General features: G+C 39.5%; 1 protein-coding gene across 2 annotated transcripts in view; it reads left to right on the top strand.

Annotated features, from left to right (window-relative positions):
• Nucleotides 1-18,693, top strand: part of LOC126069651 (NACHT, LRR and PYD domains-containing protein 12-like) — a 55,413-nt gene that overhangs the window by 10,737 nt on the left and 25,983 nt on the right. Inside the window, exon 3 of one of the 2 annotated variants that reach the window (XM_049873262.1) lies at nt 11,546-11,574. The exons of the other annotated variant lie outside the window; for it this stretch is intronic. Within the exon in view, the coding sequence (XP_049729219.1) occupies nt 11,569-11,574 (6 nt within the window). The 5' untranslated portion in view covers nt 11,546-11,568. The remainder of the gene's footprint in view (nt 1-11,545; nt 11,575-18,693) is intronic. 2 annotated transcript variants of the gene reach the window in all.

Here is an 18,693-nt window from a genome sequence, read left to right as displayed (position 1 = left end):
ATTAGTTTATTTTGTGTTTCCTTACTGTATGCTAGCTTCTTGCTTTGTTTTGTTTTGATGTGCCCAAATAGGTTGCTTGAGTGAGCTAGCTTGATTATTTTCACCTTTGAAGCTCTAACCTCTTGTCATCAGATGGCTAGGGCTCTTATCAGGTATACAAGCCTGGGAGCCCATTCACTTTTCTTGTATGGATTCAGCTTGGGTGTCCAGGTAGTTGGTCATCAAGTGTCTGGTACAGGCTCTGTCCTACAGTCTTAGAGGGGCAGGGGTGATTGGTGTAGTTACTGGTATCTGGTTGCAGAAGGGGGCCAAGCTCTCTGAACAAGGCAGGGGCCTGAAGACCATCCCCCGAGTGTCTGTGAGGAAAGTGCATCCCTGTTTCCTAGAGCACACAGGTGGGTGGGTTCTGCAGATGGACCATGGGCATGCAGTGTTTTTGGTTGTAAGGACTAGGAGGTACCATTTATCCTTGGACCCCTGTCATGGTTGGCTAGGTGACATGGGTGGAGCCACCTGTCTTTAGGCCCCTGCTGTGGGTAGGTGAGGACCCTGTTTAATAGGCAAAGCCAATGTCAAACATTAAACACCCACCTCTACCGCATAGCTGAAACAGTTGCAGTCTGCCATCAAGGGCCTATTCTCCTGAAATAGGCTCACACAGGTCCATGCAGGGGGGAAAGGTATTCAAAGTCCTTGGAGCTGGTAGATCATCTTTTCCCCCAATTGTGAATTTATTCCTTCTCCAAGGCTGGGAGAATGGCTCAGGGCACGCAGCAGGGCCTGTCTCAGGCCCAGGAAAATCAACAACCAGTGAAGCCGGCTTGGGTGCTGGGGGTGTGGTAAAATAAATGCAAGTACTTAGCTTTTGCAGACAGCACCGTTCTTCTCTGGTTCCAGAGGTGTGAGTAGGCTGTGTGGCTGACTGTCTCTCCCTGAGCAAACCACATCTGGAACACTACTACCAGCCCACTGCAGTCGCTCCAGGGAAAGGTGCCTGAGGGTTCCCAGCGATTCAGGCCCTGTAACTCCTCTCCACTTCTGAACCATCTTTCCCTCTCCCTGCCACTCAGTACATTTTCTAACTCTGCCTTTGATGTTCAGGGCTCCTAGCTTGTCACAAATATAATCGTTTCACTTTTGTGGGGGGGAGTCTTTGTTGTAAGAGGGATCACCAGAAGTGTCTGACTACTCCACCATCTTGGCCCTGCCTCTGGGACTTTATTTTTGAATTCTTTGTGATGTTCAGGTAGAGAACAATCCATCATCAACTCTCACCTGGATTACTGTCTTGGTCTCCAAGCCTTCACACTTACCTGCTTCTTTTTCCCTTCATTCTCCAAGTTGTAGTCAGAGCTATCTTTCCCTCTCAGAAACAAAGTAATCTACTGGTTCAGAGCCCCGACCTTAGAGTCAGAAGATCTCATTCAGATATCAACTGCACACTGTTCCACTACTTTCTAGCTATGTGACCTTGGACAAGTTACTTCACTTCTTTTAAGAGTCCTTTTTCTTATCTGTAAAAGGGGATAATGGTGATAACTACCTCATATGGATGTCATTTCGTTCTGTTGTCCACAGGGTCACTATGAGTCAGAACCAACTCGACGGCACCTAACAACAACAACAACATGGATGTTGTAGGGAGTTGCAGAGATAATGCATGTAGAGTAGCACACAGTAGTTGCTCAATAAATGGTAGATTAAAAATACTAAGAGCAGTGAGACTGCTAACAAGAGAGTGGTTGAAGTGATGCACCAAGGTGTCTAGACTCGATAGGGAGTGAAGCCATGAGTGGGTAATGAGCTGGAGAAAGGGAGAAGTCAAAAAGTGGGAGTTTTTAAAAATAATTTTATTGTGGTAAAAAATATATAACAAAAATTTGCCATTTTGTCCATTTTTAAGTGTACAATTCAGTGACATTCATTATATTCACCCATTGTGTAACCATCAGCATTATTTCCAAAAGTTTTTCAACTTCCGAAACAGAAACTCAGTACCACGATGGGAAATCTTGATGAGGATGTTGTTGCTGGGTGCCGTCAAGTCGATTCTGACTCATAACAACCCCATGTGACAGAGTAGAACTGCCCGATAAAGTTTTCTTGGCTGTAATCTTTACAGGAGCAGATCACCAGGTCTTTCTCCTGCAGAGTCCCAGGTGGGGTCAAACTGCCAACCTTTCAGTTAGCAGCCAAATGCTTAACTGTTATGTCACCAGGATATTCTGAAAGCCAAGAAGTATTGGGGATAGGAGGTTGTAGCCAGAGAGTGGGATAGTGGAGTTGAGAATTTCTGAAGTGGAGCAGCTCCATGTGATGGGTGGCCTAAGACACTAATGACATGTGGCCAGAGGTTGCTGGAGGAGAGGAGATCAAGGTACAGTGAGGCTAGAGTGTTGGGTGAGTCATCCACAGACATTGAGGTTGCTTATAAATGGCAAGGGTTAGAACCGCAGGGGTTAGTTTTGGTTCAAGGTTTAAAGAGTATCTCAGGGCAGTAGTCTTGGGGAGTCCTCCAGTCTCAACCAGTCGAGTAAGTCTTTTTTAATTTTATTTGTTTTAAGGAATTTGAGGTTCTGTTCTGCATTTTTTCCCCATTCTATCAGGATCCATCTACTGTGGCCTTGATTGGGATGGTTGGTAGTGGTAGCCAACACCATGTAGTTCTTCTGGTCTCAGGGTAGATGAGGCTATGATTCGTGTAGACTATTAGTCCTGTAGACTAGTTTCTTCTTTGAGTCTTTGGTTTCCTTCTTTCTCTTTTGCTCTGGATGGGTAGAAACCAATAGTTATATCTTAGATGGCTCCTGGCAAGCTTTTAAGACCATAGACATCACTCACCAAACTAGGATGTAGAATATAACTTTATGAACTATGTTATGCCAGTTGACCAAGGTGCTCTACTAATTTGTTCACTTTTTTAAAGATAAAATTTATATACAGTGAAATATAAAAATATTGTTTTATTTGATGAATTTTGACAACTGGTGTAACCTAAACTTTTATTAAGATATAGAATATTACCTCCACATCAGAGAGATCCTCATACCCCTTTCCAGTCAATCCCCACTTCTATTACCCACCAGGGACAGGACTGTTCTGATTTTTTTTTATTCAAGTTCTTTTTTTTTTAATTTTTCTTGTGCTTTAAGTGAAAGTTTACAAATCAAGTCAGTCTTTCATACAAAACCTTATATACACCTTGCTATATATTCCTAGCTGCTCTCTGCCTAATGAGATAGCACACTCCTTCTCTCCACCCTGTATTTCCGTGTCCATTCAGCCAGCTTCTGACTCCCTCGACCTTCACATCTCCCCTCCAGACAGGAGATGCACACATAGTCTGTTCTGATCTTTTTTGTTAGATTAGTTTTGCCTGTTCTGAAACTTCATATAAATGGAATTGCACAATATATACTTTTTCTGTAAAGCTTCTCTCTCTCTGCATAATGATTCATCTACATTATTGCTTGCATCTGTACTTCATTCCTTTTTAATGCTGAGTAACATCCCATTGACATCATTGCTGATGTCGGAAGATCTTGGCTGAAAGCAGAGAATACCAGAAAGATGTTTACCTGTGTTTTATTGACTGCAAAGGCATTCAACTGTGTGGATTGTAACAAATTATGGATAATATTGTGAAGGATGGGAATTCCAGGGCACTTAATTGTGTTCATAAGGAACCTGCACATAGACCAAGAGGCAGTCATTCGAACAGAGCAAGGGGATACTGCATGGTTTAAAATCAAGAAAGTTGTGCATCCTTTCACCATACTTATTCAGTCTGTATGCTGAGCAAATAACCTGGGATCCTGGACTGTATGAAGAAGAACGGGGCATCAGGATTGGAGGAAGACTCATTAATAACCTGTGATATGCAGATGTCAACAACCTTGCTTGTTGAAAGCAAAGAGGACTTGAAGCACTTACTGATAATGGTAAGTAGAGTATCAGCGAAAGAGAGGAAGACCTTGAGTGAGATAGATTGACACGGTGTCTGCAATGATGGGCTCAAGCATAGCAATGATTGTGAGGATGGTGCAGGACCGGGCAGTGTTTCGTTCTGTTGTACATAGGGCTGCTAGGAGTCAGAACCAACTCAATGGCCTAACAACAATAACAACAAACAACATTCCATTGTATAGGTATATCACAGTTTGTACATTCTGCTGATGGATACCTGTTCTAAATTGGGGTTATTACTAATAAAGCTTCTATAAACATTCTTGTGTAAGTCTTTTTTGTGGCATGTATTTTAAATTTTCTTGGGGTAAATACCTAGGAGTAGAATTGCTGGATCATAGGATAGGTGTATGTTTTGTTTTATGAGAATCTTCCAGAACTTTCTCAAAGCGATTGTACCATTTTACTCTCCCACCAACATCCTCACCAACATTTGGTAGTATAAGTCTTTTTAATATTAAACATTCTGGTGGGTTTGAAGTGGTATCACATTGTGATTTTAATTTGCATTTCCCTAATGACTAATGTTTCTGGGTGGCACAAACCATTAAGCTGTCAGCTGTCAGTTGAAAGGTTGGTGGTTTGAGTCCTCAGAGGCACCTTGAAAGAAAGGCCTGGCGATGTACTTCTTTCTAATAAATCAGCTGTTGAAAATCCTATGGAGCGCAGTTTTACTATGATACACATGGGATCACCATGAATCAGAATCGTCTTGATGGCAACTGCTTTTTTTGTCTTTAATGACTAATGATGTTCAGCGTCTTTTAATGTGCTTGTTGGCTGTATATCTTTTTTGGAGAAATGTCTATTCAAGTCCTTTGCCCATTTTTTAATTGGGTTGTTTGTGTTTTTGTTGTTGAGTTGTAAGAGTTGTTAATATATTCTGGATACTAGACCTTTATAAGATACATGATTTGCAAATATTTTCTACCATGTCGTAAGTTGTCTTTTCATTTTCATGATAATGCCCTTTGATGCACAAGTTTTTAATTTTAAGGAAGTCCAAATTATCTGTTTTTTCTTTTGTTGCTTATGCTTTTGTTGTCATATCTATAAACCACTGACTAATCCAGTGTCATGAAGAGATTTACACCAATGTATTCTTCTGTGAGTTTTATAGTTTTAGCTCTTGGTTTAGATAAGATCCATTTTCATTTAAATTTTTTAATTTAATTTTTGCACATGGTGTGAGGGAAAGGTCCAACATCATTTTTTCGCATGTGGATATCCAGTTGTCCCAGCCCTATTTGTTGAAGAGTCTATTCTCTTCCCATTGAATGATATTGACACCCTTATTTAAAATCAACTGACCAATCTCTCACTGTGTATACTTTCACCAAAACAGCAACAACAAAAAATTGGTAAAAAAGAAAATCACTGACTTATCTCTAGTCTCTCAATTCTATTCCATTGATCTACATTACTATCCTTATGCCAGGACCACACTGTTTTGATTATTGTAGCTTTGTAGTTAGTTTTGAAATCAGGAAGTATAAGTTCACCAACTTTGTTCTTTTTTGTCAATATTGCTTTGTCTATTTTGAATCCCTTGAAATTCCCTATGAATTTGAGGATTGGCTTTTTCATTTCTACAACAAAACTGTTGGGATTTTTATAGGGATTGCATTGAATCTGTAGTTTGCTCTGGGGAGGTATTAGCCTCTTAATATCATTAAGAATTCCAATGCTTCCAACCCATGAACGAGGAATATCTTTGTATTTATTTAGGTCTTCTTTAGTTTCTTCAGCAATGTTTTGTAGTTTTCAGTATACAACTCTTGTACCTCCTTGGATAAATGTATTCCCAAGTATTTAGTTTAAATTTTATTATGCTTTAGGTGAACGTTTATAGCACAAACTAGTTTCCCATTCAAAAATTTATACAGAGATTATTTTGAGACATTGGTTACAATCCCCACAATATGTCAGCACTCTCCCTCTTTTTTACCCTGGGTTCCCTGTGTCCATTCGTCCAGTTTTCCTGTTCTTTCCTGCCTTCTCGTCTTTGCTTTTGGGCAGGTGTTGCCCTTTGGTCTTGTATACTTGATTGAACTAAGAAGCTCGTTCCTCACGCGTGTTATTGTTTGTTTTATAGGTCTGTCTAATCTTTGCCTGAAAGGTGGACTTTGAGAATGGCTTCAGTTCTGAATTAGCAGTGTGCCTAGGGGCCGTAGTCTCAGGGGTTCCTCCAGTCACCCTGAGACCAGTAGTTCTGGTCTTTTTTTGTGAATTTGAATTTTGTTCTACATTTTTCTCCAGCTCTGTCTGGGACCCTCTATTGTGATCCCTGTCAGAACGGTTGGTGGTGGTAGCCAGGTATCATCTAGTTGTGCTAGACTCAGTCTGGTGGAGGCTGTAGTTCATGTGGTCCATTAGCCCTTTGGACTAATATTTTCCTTGTGTCTTTGGTTTTCTTCATTCTCCTTTGCTCTGGACAGCATGGGACCAATAGCTGTGTGTTAGATGGCTGCTTGCAAGCTTTTGATACCCCAGATGCTACTCACCGAAGTAGGACGTGTCGAACATTTTCTTTATGAGCTATGTTATGCCACTTGACCTAGATGTCCCCTGAGACCATAGTTCCCAGCCCTCAGCCCCAGTAACTCGGTCCCTCAAAGTGTTTGGATGTGTCTAGGAAGCTTCTATGACTTTGCCTTGGTCAAGTTGTGCTGACTTCCCCTATATTGTGTGTTGTCTTTCCCTTTACCAAAATTAACACTTGTCTACTAGCTGGTTAGTGGTTTCCCCTCCCCACACCTAATCTCCCTAGTAACAATCAAAGATTGTTGTTGTTGTTTTTTTCTGTGTGTAAACCTTTTCTTGAGTTTTTATAATAGTGGTCTCATACAATATTCGTCCTTTTTTGATAGACTTGTTTCACTCAGTGTAATGCCCTCCAGATTCATCCATGTTGTGAGATGTTGTTCAGATTCATCATTGTTCTTTATCGTTGCGTAGGATTCCATTGTGTGTATGTACCATAGTTTGTTTATCCAGTCATCTGTTGATGGGTCCTTAGGTTGTTTCCATCTTTTTGCTATTGTGAATAATGCTACAATGAACATGAGCGTGCATATGTCTATTAGTGTGACAGCTCGTATTTCTCTAGGGTATATTCTGATGAGTGGGATTGCTGGATCATATGGTATTTCTACTTCTAGCTTTTTAAGGAGGTGCCATATCGTTTTCCATAGTGTAGTACCATTTACATTCCCACCAGCAGTGCATAAGAGTCCCAATTTCCCTGCAACCCCTCCAGCATTTGTTATTTTCTATTTTTTTTGATTGGTCCCTATAATGTTGAGGTAAGATGGTATCTCATTATAGTTTTGATTTGCATTTCCTCATTTGTCTGTTAGCCACTTGAATGTCTTCTTTGGTGAAATGTTTGTTCATATCCTTTGCCCATTTTTTAAATGAATTTTTTTTATCTTTTTGTTGTTGAGGTGTTGAAGTATTTTATAGATTTGAGAGATTAGACCCTTGTTGGATATGTTGTAGCCAAATTTTTTTTCCCAGTCTGTAGGTTCTCTTTTCACTCTTTTGGTGAAGTCTTTTGATGAACATAAGTGCTTAATTTTTAGGAACTCCCAGTTATCTAGTTTATCTTCTGGTGTTTGTGCGTTGTTATTTTTTGCATTCTATTTATGCTGTATATTAGGGCCCCTAGCTTTTTTTAGCATTGTCCCTGTTTTTTTCTTCCACAATCTTTATCGTATTAGGTTTTATATTTAGGTCTTTGATCCATTTTGATTTAGTTTTTGTGTATGGTGTGAGGTATGGGTCCTGTTTAATTTTTTTACAGTTGGACATTCAATTTTGCCAGCACAATTTGTTAAAAAGACTCTGTTTTCCCCCATTTAATTGACTTTGGTCCTTCGTCAAAGATCAGCTGACCATAGGTGTTGGGTTTACGTCTGGTTTCTCCATTCTGTTCCATTTGTTGATGTGTCTGTCATAGTACCAGTACCAGGCTGTTTTGACTACTGTAGCTGTATAAAAGTTTCTGAGATCAGGTAGTGTGAGGCCTCCTACTTTGTTCTTTTTCTTCAGTAATGCTTTGCTTATCCAGGGCCTCTTTCCTTTCCATGTAAAGTTGGTGATTAGATTTTCCATCTCATTAAAGAATACTGTTGGTATTTGGATTAGGATTGCATTATATCGGTAGATCACTTTGGGTAGGATTGACATTTTCACAATGTTGAGGCTTCCTGTCCATGAGCATGGTGTGTGTCTTAGTCTCCTAGTACTGCTATTACAGAAATACCACAAGTGTGTGGCTTTAACAAAGAGAAGTTTATCCTCTCACAGACGAGTAGGCTACAAGTCCAAACTCAGGGTATCAGCTCCAGGGGAAGGCTTTCTCTCTCTTTCAGCTCTGGAGGAAGGTCCTTGTGATGCAGCATTCATTCTTCCCTTGGTCTGGGAGCATCTCAGTGCAGGAACCTCAGGTCCAAAGGACGCACTCTGCTCCCAGCACTGCTTTCTTGGTGGTATGAGGTCCCCATGTCTCTCTGCTTGCTTCTCTCTTTTATATCTCAAAAGAGATTGGTTTAAGACACTATCTAATCTTGTAGATCTCATCAATATAACTGCGGCTAATCCATCTTATTACTTCATAGTGATAGGATTTACAACACATTGGGAAATCACATCAGATGACAAAATGGTAGACAGTCATACAATACTGGGAATCATGACCTAGCCAAGTTGACAGATACTTTGGGGGGACACAATTCAATCCATGACAGTATGTTTTTCCATTTATGTAGGTCTCTTTTGATTTCTTGCAGAAGTGTTTTCTAGTTTTCTTTGTATGTCTTTTATGTCCCTGGTTAGAGTTTTCCTAAGTATTTTTTAGCTTTTTAGGGGCTATTATATTGGTATTGTTTTCTTGAATTCCTTTTCAAAGTTTTCTTTTTGATGTATAGGAATCCAACTGTTTTTTTTTTTATGTTGATCTTGTATCCTGCTACTCTGCTGAATCTGTTGGTTCCAGAGTTTTCTTGTTGCATCTTTGGGGTTCTGTATGTATAGTATCATATTATCTGTGAATAGGGTTAGTGTTACTTCTTCCTTTCCAGTTCAGATGCCCTTTATTTCTTTTTCTTGCCGTACTGCTCTACCTAGGACTTACAGCACAATGTTAAATAGCAGTGGTGATAAAGGGCATCCTTGTCTTGTTCCCATTCTCAAGGGAAATGCTTGCACCCTCTCTCCGTTGAGAATGATGTTGACTATTGGTTTTATATAGATGCCCTTTATTACGTTGAGTAATTTCCCTTATATTCCTATTTTATTGAGAGAGTTTTTATCAGGAATGGGTGTTGGACTTTATCAAATGCCTTTTCTGTGTCGATTGACATGATCGTGCGATTCTTTTCTTTTGTTCTATTTATGTGGTGGATTACGTTGATTGATTTTCTAATGTTGAGCCATCCTTGCATACCTGGTATGAATCCCATTTGGTCATGGTGTGTTGTTTTTTTGATACGATGCTGAATTCTGTTGGCTAGAATTCTGAGAATTTTTGCATCTATATTCATGAGCGATATTGGTCTGTAATTTTCTTTTTTTGTGGTGTCTTTGCCTGGCTTTGGTATCAGGGTTATACTGGCTTCATAGAATGAATTTGGGAGTATTCCTTCCTTTTCTATGCTCTGAAATAGTTTGAGTAGTACTCGTAAATGCTTTCAGCCTCTCTCTGTTGAGAATGATGTTGGATGTTAGTTTTGTATTAAAAAAGTTTTGTATAGATGTCCTTTATTATGTTGAGGAATTTCCCCAAGTATTTTTGATGCTAATGTAAGAATTGTTTTCTTGATTTCATTTTCAAATTATTCATTGCTAGTATATAGAGACACAACTAATATTTGTGCTTGATCTTATATCCTGCAACTTTGCTGAATTCCTTTATTAGCTTTAAAATTTTTTTTAAAATGGCTTCTTTAGAGTTTTCTATATGTAAGATCATGTTATTTGTGAGTAGAAATAGTTTTGCTTCTTCTTTTCCAATTTGGATGGCTTTTATTTCTTTTCTTTGCTTGGCTGCTTTGGCTAGAAATTCCAGTACAAGGTTAAATAGAAATGGCAAAAGCAGGCATCCTAGTCTTGTTCCTGATCTGAGGGGGAAAACTTTCAATCTTTCACCATTGAGCATGATATTAGCTGTCGGTTTTTCATAGATGCCCTTTATCAGGTTGAGGAAGTTCCTGTCTATTATTAGTTTGTTGCGTGCTGTTATCATGAAAGGGAGTTAGGTTTTGTCAGATTCTTTTTTTACACCAAAGGAGATAATTATTTGTTTCGTTTTGTTCTTTATTCTCTTGGCGTGGTATATTACACTGACTGATTTTTGTATGTTGAAATACCTTTGCATTCCTGGGGTAAACTGAACTTGGTCATGGGGTATAATCCTTTCTATTAAAAGGATTCAGTTTGCTCTTATTTTGTTTAGGATTTTTGCATCTATATTTATAAGGGATATTAGTCTGTAGTTTTCTTTTCTTGTGACGTCTTTGTTTTACTTTGGTATCATGGTATTGCAGGCTTCATAGAATGAGTTAGGAAGTATTCTCTCCTCTTCTATTTTTGAAGAGTTTGAGAAGGCTTTGTGTTAATTCTTCTTTAAATTTTGGTAGTATTCACCAAAGAAACCATCTAGCCTTGGACTTTTCTTTGTTGGGAGGTTTTTGATTACTGACTCAATCTCCTTACTTGTTATGAGTGTATTCAGACTTACTTTTCTTGAGTCAGTTTTGGTAGTTTGTCAGTTTTTAGGAATTTGTCCATTTCATCTAGTTTATCTAATTTGTTTGTGTACAGTTATTAATACTCTTCTTTATAATCCTTTTAATTTCTTTAAGGTTGAATTCTGATTTTAGTTAGCTCAGCCTTCTCTCTTAGTCTAGCTAAAGGTTTGTCAATTTTATTGATCTTTTTGAAAACCAACTTTTGGTTTCATTGATTGTCTCTATTATTTTTCTATTCTCTACTTCATTTATTTTCACTCTAATCTTTAGATTAGTTTAGAATTTATTTAGATTGTAATTATTTCCTTCCTTCTGCTAGCTTTGTGTTTAGTTTGCTCTTCTTTTTCTACTTCCTTAAAGTGGAATTGCTTTGAGATCCTTCTTTTTTAATGTAGGCATTTACAGCTATAAATTTTCCTCGAGCACTGCTTTCACTGCATCCCATATGTTTTGGTGTGTTGTATTTTCATTTTCATTCATCTCTAAATATTTTCTAATTTCCTTTGTGATTTCTTCTTTGATCCATTGGTTGGTTATGAGTGTGCTGTTTAATTTGCACATATTTGTGAATTTTTAAATTTTCCTTCTGTTACCGATTTTTAGTTTCATTCCACTGTGGTCAGAGAAGATACTTGATATGATTTCAGTCTTTTTAAATTTATCGAGGCTTGTTTTGTGGCCTAATATATGGTCCATCATCGAAAATGTTCCACGTACATTTGAGAAGAATATATTCTGCTGCTGTTGGGTGGAGTATTCCGTATGCGTCTGTTAGGTTATATTTTCTTCTAATACTTGAATTTTTTTTTTTCTGTTTTAACTTTTAGTTTCTTAATTCTTCTGGAATCGAATGATGGTATGTATCTTCATTTAGTTTTTCCAGATGAATGTCTCAGCTCCTTTATTTTTTAGTCTGGTCTTTTAAATATCATTTTTATCATAAATCAAAATCTCATCTGTCTGTGGGTCTTTTTATACACTTTGTTTTTTTAAATCAGTTTATCTACTCCTGTGAAATATACACTGCTTTAAATACTATTGCTATACAGTTAATTGTTTTTATATTTGGCAGCACAAACTCATGGGCAGCCCAAATGAAAACCCTTGTTGATCTGACAGCATATACTGGTTCTCATTGTGGGAACCTACCTATGGTTAGATATGCACTTGGATGAGCTGTATAGGTAGCTTTCCTTTTAAGTGTCTTAGCTTCCTGTCTCTCTTGTTGCATATAAATTACCTGGGGCACTGTTCTGCTTCTCTAATCCCAGTGCTTACTATGGTAGTCCCCATGTCAGAATTCACTTCTCTTATCTTGACCCTGAGAGCAGAGCCAGATTCATCTACCGTAATAGTGAGAGGAATGCCTAAAATGTTCTACTCTTTGATCTTGGGATTATTCCAGGGTTCTGCCAGGAAAATTTATGTGTTTGAATGTCTTCTCAGTTATTTGTATTGAGTTCTGGGTTTCTCAATTTTGTTATGTTAGACCTCAATTTGATTGCCCTGGAAATTCTTTATTATTTATAGGTAGGATATAGTCTAATGCTGCTGTAACAAAAAGACCCCTCAAAATACCGTGGCTTAAACTAGATAGAAATTTATTTCTCTCTCATTGAAAAGTCCAAGTAGATAGTCCAGGGCTGGTATGATGGCTCTACAATCATCAGGTAGACAAGTTCCTTCAGTCTTGTTTTGATGATTCAGTTTATAGCCTTCTTCTTGTGGTCCAAGAGTTGCTTTAGCTTCCTCTGTCATGCATCGCATCTATATTTCAGCTAGCAGGAAGGGGAAAAGGAGAAGTGGTGTGTACTCTGCTTACATCTAAGAACACAAACTACAAATTGAATAAAGAGCTTCTACTCACCTTTACCAGAACATAGTCATATGGCCACACACTAGCTGCAAGGGAGACTGGAAAATGTAGTCTTTAGCTAGGCAGCCATATGCTCGGCTAAAATTTCTATTCTGTATAGTTCTATAAACTTCTATATCATAGATGAAGCATGGATGTTGAAGGATATGTGGCAGCCTCTGTTACACTCTTCTGGTTTGCCAGTGATATCCAGTGGAAGCAATAAAAGGTGGCTTGGGGTGGTAGCCACCCTCTTAAACTTCCATCCAAGTCTTCCTTCTAAAATGAAAATGTTCATATTCTTTCATATGGACTGTTGTAAAATGGGAATAAAAGAATCTTGAAAGCAGCAAGATTGAAGCAACTCATCATGTGCAAGGGAATCCTCAATAAAATTAACCAATTTCTCATCAGAAATCAAGGAGGCCATAAGGCAGTGGGATGACATATTTCAAGGGCTAAAACAACCAAAGCGAAAGCAAAGAAGTTTCGTAGACACATCTGAACACTTGGAGGGACAGAGTAGCTGGGACTGGGACCTGTGGGCCATAGTTATGGGAGACATCTAGGTCAATTGGCATAACATAGTTTATAAAGAAAATGTTCTGGGGTCTTAGAAGCTTGCAAGTGGCTATCTAAGATACATCTATTGGTCCCATCCTACTTGGAGCAAGGGAGAATGAAGAAAACCAAAGACACAAGGAAAATACTAGGCCAAAGGACTAAAGTGCCAAATGAACCAGAGACTCCACCAGCCTGGGACCAGAAGAACTAGATGGTGCCTGGCTACCACCAATGGCTGCCCTGACAGGGAACACAACAGAGAGTCCCGGACAGAGCAGGAGAAAAATGTAGAACAGAATTCAAATTGACATAAAAAGACCAGACTTAATGGTCTGACAGAGACTAGAGGAATCCATGAAACTATGGCCCCCAGATGCTCTGTTAAAAAAAGAAAAAGAATAAAGGGCTGAAAAAAAAGTCAACCAAGAATTCTGTATTTACCAAATCTGTTCTTCAAAAAAGAGGGAGAAATAAAAACATCCCCAGGTAAACAAAAGCTGTGGGAGTTTGTTACCAGTAGACCTGCCCTACAAGAACAACTAAGGGAGTTCTTAAGGTTAAAATGAAAGGATGCTAGAAAGTAACTTGAGGCCATATGAAGAAATAAAGACTTTGGTAAAGGTAACTGCATGGACAAATATAAAAGCCAATATTATTGTATTTTTGGTTTACAACTCCACTTTATACAGCCTACATGATATAAAAGATAATTGAATAAAAAATATTATAAATTTATGTTATTGGGCACACAGTGTGTAAAGATGTAATTTGTGACAACATAAACAACTGCCTCAATATGACAAAAGGCATTTATGAGAAACTTACAGCTGACATCAAAGTCAATGGTGAAAGAAATGAAAGACTGAAATCTTTCCCCTAGGATGAGGAACTAGACAAGGATACCCATTTTACCACTGCTATTCAACATTGTACGGGGAGTTCTAGCCAGAGCAATTATGGAAGAAAAAGAAAAGACATCCAAATTGGGATGTAAGAATAAAAACTACCTCTACCCACAGATGACATAATCCTATACATAGATTTCCACATTAAAAAAAAATAAAGTTTGATTCCAAACCCTGTGTGCTTCACCAATACACCATCTTTCCTCTTTAAAAAATAACCAAATCTTAGAATAGTGGCTCTCTTCCCTGGCTGTGTATTAGAATCGCCTGGGAGCTTTTAAGAAAAAAAAAAATAATGCCCAAGCTTCATAAATACTTTTTTTTAATTTAATTTATTATCAGCGTGGACTAGACATTGGATTTTTTTCAAAAAGCTTCTATTTATTCATTCAGTAAATACTTAATGAATGTCTACTCCATGCCAAACAGTTTCTAAGCATTTACATTCTAGCAAAGTGTACCGGTCAGCTATTGCCTCAATGATATGTAACAACCACAGAAATCTCAGTGGCATGAAAAAATTAAGCACGTATTAAGCACTTATTCTCCCAGATATAAAGGTCAACTGGGGCTGAACTGACTAGACAGGGCTCTGTTGGGCAGTTCTAATTGAGGCTTGGGTAGCTCTGCTTCATGTATTTCTCATTTTCCTATGACTAGTGGACTAACTGGGCCTTGTTTTGCCAATGGCTCCTATCACGTTGGTGGCAAAATCACGAGAGGGGATGTATCCAACCATGCAAGCACATTTTAAGCCGTTGCTTGAGTCACACGGTGGCATAGTGGTTAAGTGCTATGGCTGTCAACCAAAAGGTTGGCAGTTCGAGTCCACCAGGTGCTCCTTGGAAACTCTATGGGGCAGTTCTACTCTGTCCTCTAGGGTTGCTATGAGTCGGAATCGACTCGATGGCAACGGGTTTGGTTTTTTTGGTTTTTGAGTCACGTATGTGTACACTCCATTAGCCAAAGCAAATCTCATGGCTGAGCTCAAAGACAAGGTGTGGGAAAATAAGCTTTACTTTCTTGTAAAACTGCAAAGTACACCCATTCCTCACTTATTGACATGGTTAGGTTTCAAAGACCAGGTCATTATGCGAAAATCAACATTATGCAAAAATGGAGGATGACCACATCATTACATAACTGTCAAAATGCATAATTACATAACTGCCAAATTACATCATTATGTAACTGCCAAACCACTGAGACTCACGGCCCAGCCAAGTTGACACATAATCTTAACCATCACAGCCAGCGTTACCCTTGCCTTACACCTCAGCATTCATTACTGCCACACATATGTTGTTAATGCTCAGAATAGTCAGATAGTAGATTTTTTACTATTGTAAATGTAAAATGTCTGATAATGAGATAGTCAATAAGTGAGGAGTAGGTATACATGGCAAAGGCTGAGAATTGGGGCCAATGATTCTAGTTTACCACATGATGGGAAAGATTGACAATGAACAATAAACATAATACAAAAGTAAATTATCAAGTATGTGAGAAGGTGATAAATAGTATTGCAAAAAAGGAGAAAATTCTGGAGGGTGGTGTGGTGATGATTCTGATGTGCAGCTAGGATTGAGGACAACCGATTTTAGTGTTAAATCTGGAAAGAAACCTGATCTAACATTCCCTCAGCCATTTTAAAAATGATAAAACAAACTCAGAAAGGAGAAAAATATGCTTAAGTTTCATGGGTAGTTAGAGAAATGGAACTAGAGGTAGATCGACTTCTGGAATGACTATGTGACAATGTGAGGAGCTCCACGGACCTGCTCACCAGTGAAACTGTTGAAAATTATATACATATATATATATATATATACACACACACACGCACACACACACACACATATATATATTTTATATATCATTTAAAGCCTCTGGAAATGGTCCTAAGGGCAAACAGCAGATCAAGAAACATCTATTCAAGAAAATTTGTGAAAATTTGGTAAGAAAGGCAAGAGGCTGTGGTATGTGGACTAAGACTGCTTCCTCCCCACCACCCTCAGCTCACTGAGGAGGAGACTCCATTCCAGACTGCTGGAGCCAAGACACAGGGCTTCCTCTCTCCCCTATCTCCCAGCCAGAGAGCTCTCTTCCCAGGAGGAGCAGGATTTCAGCATATCTCATCCTGCTCCCAGCTACCTATTGCTGAAGTTAAGTCCTGGGTGATTGCAATAAAGAGGTGGGTCTTACCTTCTTCTGTCCAGCCCTCACTTGTGGAATACAGGCTCTGACTTGTGTGTGGCTTGCTGAGAATACTGAGGCCCTGATTGTCATCACCCCGGCTCATGAGGTGGTGGTTCCATGCCAGCAGGGGCCAGCTGAGAGGACCTCAGGCTTCTGCCTTCTCTCCACTGAGCACTGAGTTCCTAGAGTGGGAGAGCTACTCAAAGAAAAGCTTGCCATTGTCCCTACTCCCGGCTCTAGAGCCATGGCTCAGAGCTTTTGCATTAGGGAAGCAGGCCACAAAACAGATAGATCCTAATCACTTCCAAAGAAACTGACTTAATTTGAAACATAACGTGGAGACGTTAAAGCTTAAAGACACTCTCACGAACAGTGGGGGTTGTGGTGAAAGGCAGTTGGGAGGAGATTGTGGATTTAATGGATACACTTTAGACTGTACCCTGCTAATTTGCAGGAGCGCACTAGAAAATAAGGCAGCTGGGAAAGGCTCTCCTGCAGTCAGAACAAGTATCAAACACTGACCTCAGAAACTGTTCCTTCAATGGAGCCACAATTTGTTTGGGTTAGTTTGTAGAGCAATTTATGCCCCAAGTCTTTGTTGAAAGCACTAGAGCAATCAGCTGGCAATTGGAGTTTAACAGCAGGCTGTGATCAGAGGAAGACCATGAGAGCTCTAACAATATCAGTGTCATCCCAGGGTGACTGTGGGCATATCCAAAGTTACACCTTTCTGAGGAGCAAATAACAATAACAAGCCCTGGAGTGGGGTGTGGTATAAGGCCTGAAATTAAGATTCAGTATTGTGTGCTTGAGATCTGGTAAAATCATGAGAGCCTCGAATGGTCTAACGGCAGGCCTTCCTACTCACTCTGCTCCCCCAGATAAGGTACCCTATCCAAACAGCCCTCCTTATCACAGGGACTGGGCACCAAACCCACTGCTGTTGAGTCAATTCCTACTCATAGTGACTCTGTAGGACACAGCGGAACTGCCCCATAGGATTTCCAAGGTTGTACATATTTACAGAAGCAGACTGCCACGTCTTTCCCCTGCGAAGAGGCTGGTGGATTTGAACTGCTGACCTTTTGGTTAGCAACCAAATACTTAACCACTGCACCGCCAGAGCTCCTGAGACCAGGCACAATGCTTGCTTGTTTCTGAGCAGTGGGCTTCCATTCTCTGCCAGCCCATGGAATTATTCAAACAATCCAATCACATTCTCCCATGGGAACTAGGGACAGCCTACGCTTTTGTTACTACAAAACCTGATTTCCAGAGCACTTGCTTGTTCACTCTTTTCCTGAATGCAACCCTCATGTGTCCCTGTGTGACACAGTGCCCTCCTTCCCTGGGCTGTGAGTATATGTGACTGACAAATTGCTGTTGATCTCATCTGACCAGTGTCATGTGTTTGGCCATCCCCATAACCTTAGGACAGGAATCCCTCCTCCACCAATGGGGTTAAGAGGAGGTAATTAAAATGGGAGGCAGGGAGGCAGTACTAGTACTCAGAGCTGCTACAATATATTATCTAAACTATTTAGTTTCCAACAAAGTAAATAATGAAGCAGGTAAGGAAACAGGAAAGTATGACCTGTACAGCAAGAAAAAAATTAGGCACCAGAAACTGCCCATGAGATTGACCAGATATTGGATTTAACGTTAAAAGACTTCAAAGTAGCCATTAGAAATATGTTCACAAAACTAAAGGAAAGCATTATTAAAGAAGCAGAAGAAAGTTTGATGACAGTGTTCCATTAAATAGGGAATATAAATAAGGATAAATTATAAAAAAGGACCAAATGGAAATTCTGAAATTTAAAAGCACAATGACTGGAATAAAAAATTCACTGGAAGAGCTTGACAGTAGATTAAAAAAAATTTTTTTTATTGTGCTTTAAGTGAAAGTTTACAAATCAAGTCAGTCTCTCATACAAAAACTTACATACACCGATGGTACTGGGTTTTTTTTATATACTCCTAGTTGCTCTCCCTCTAATGAGACAGCACACTCCTTCCCTCCACTCTCTGTTTTTGTGTCCATTTGGCCAGCTTCTGACCCCCTCTGCCCTCTTATCTCTTCTCCAGACAGGAGCTACCCACATAGTCTCATGTGTATACTTGATCCAAGAAGCTCACTCTTCACCAGTATCATTTTCTATCCCATAGTCCGGGCCAATCCCTGTCTGAAGAGTTGGCTTTGGGAATGGTTCTTGTCTTGGGCTAACAGAAGGTCTGGGGACCACGAGCTCTGGGGTCCTTCGAATCTCAGTCAGACCATAAAGTCTGGTCTTTTTATGAGAATTTGAGGTCTGCATCCCACTGCTCTCCTGCTCCCTCAGGGGTTCTCTGTTGTGTTCCCTGACAGGGCAGTCATCGGTTTTAGCCAGGCATCATCTAGTTCTTCTGGTCTCAGGCTGATGTAGTCTCTGGTTTATCTGGCCCTTTCTGT

The sequence above is a fragment of the Elephas maximus genome, chromosome X (assembly GCF_024166365.1).
Source record: "Elephas maximus indicus isolate mEleMax1 chromosome X, mEleMax1 primary haplotype, whole genome shotgun sequence".
Lineage (NCBI taxonomy): Eukaryota > Metazoa > Chordata > Mammalia > Proboscidea > Elephantidae > Elephas > Elephas maximus.
This window is presented reverse-complemented; position numbering and strand designations above follow the sequence as displayed.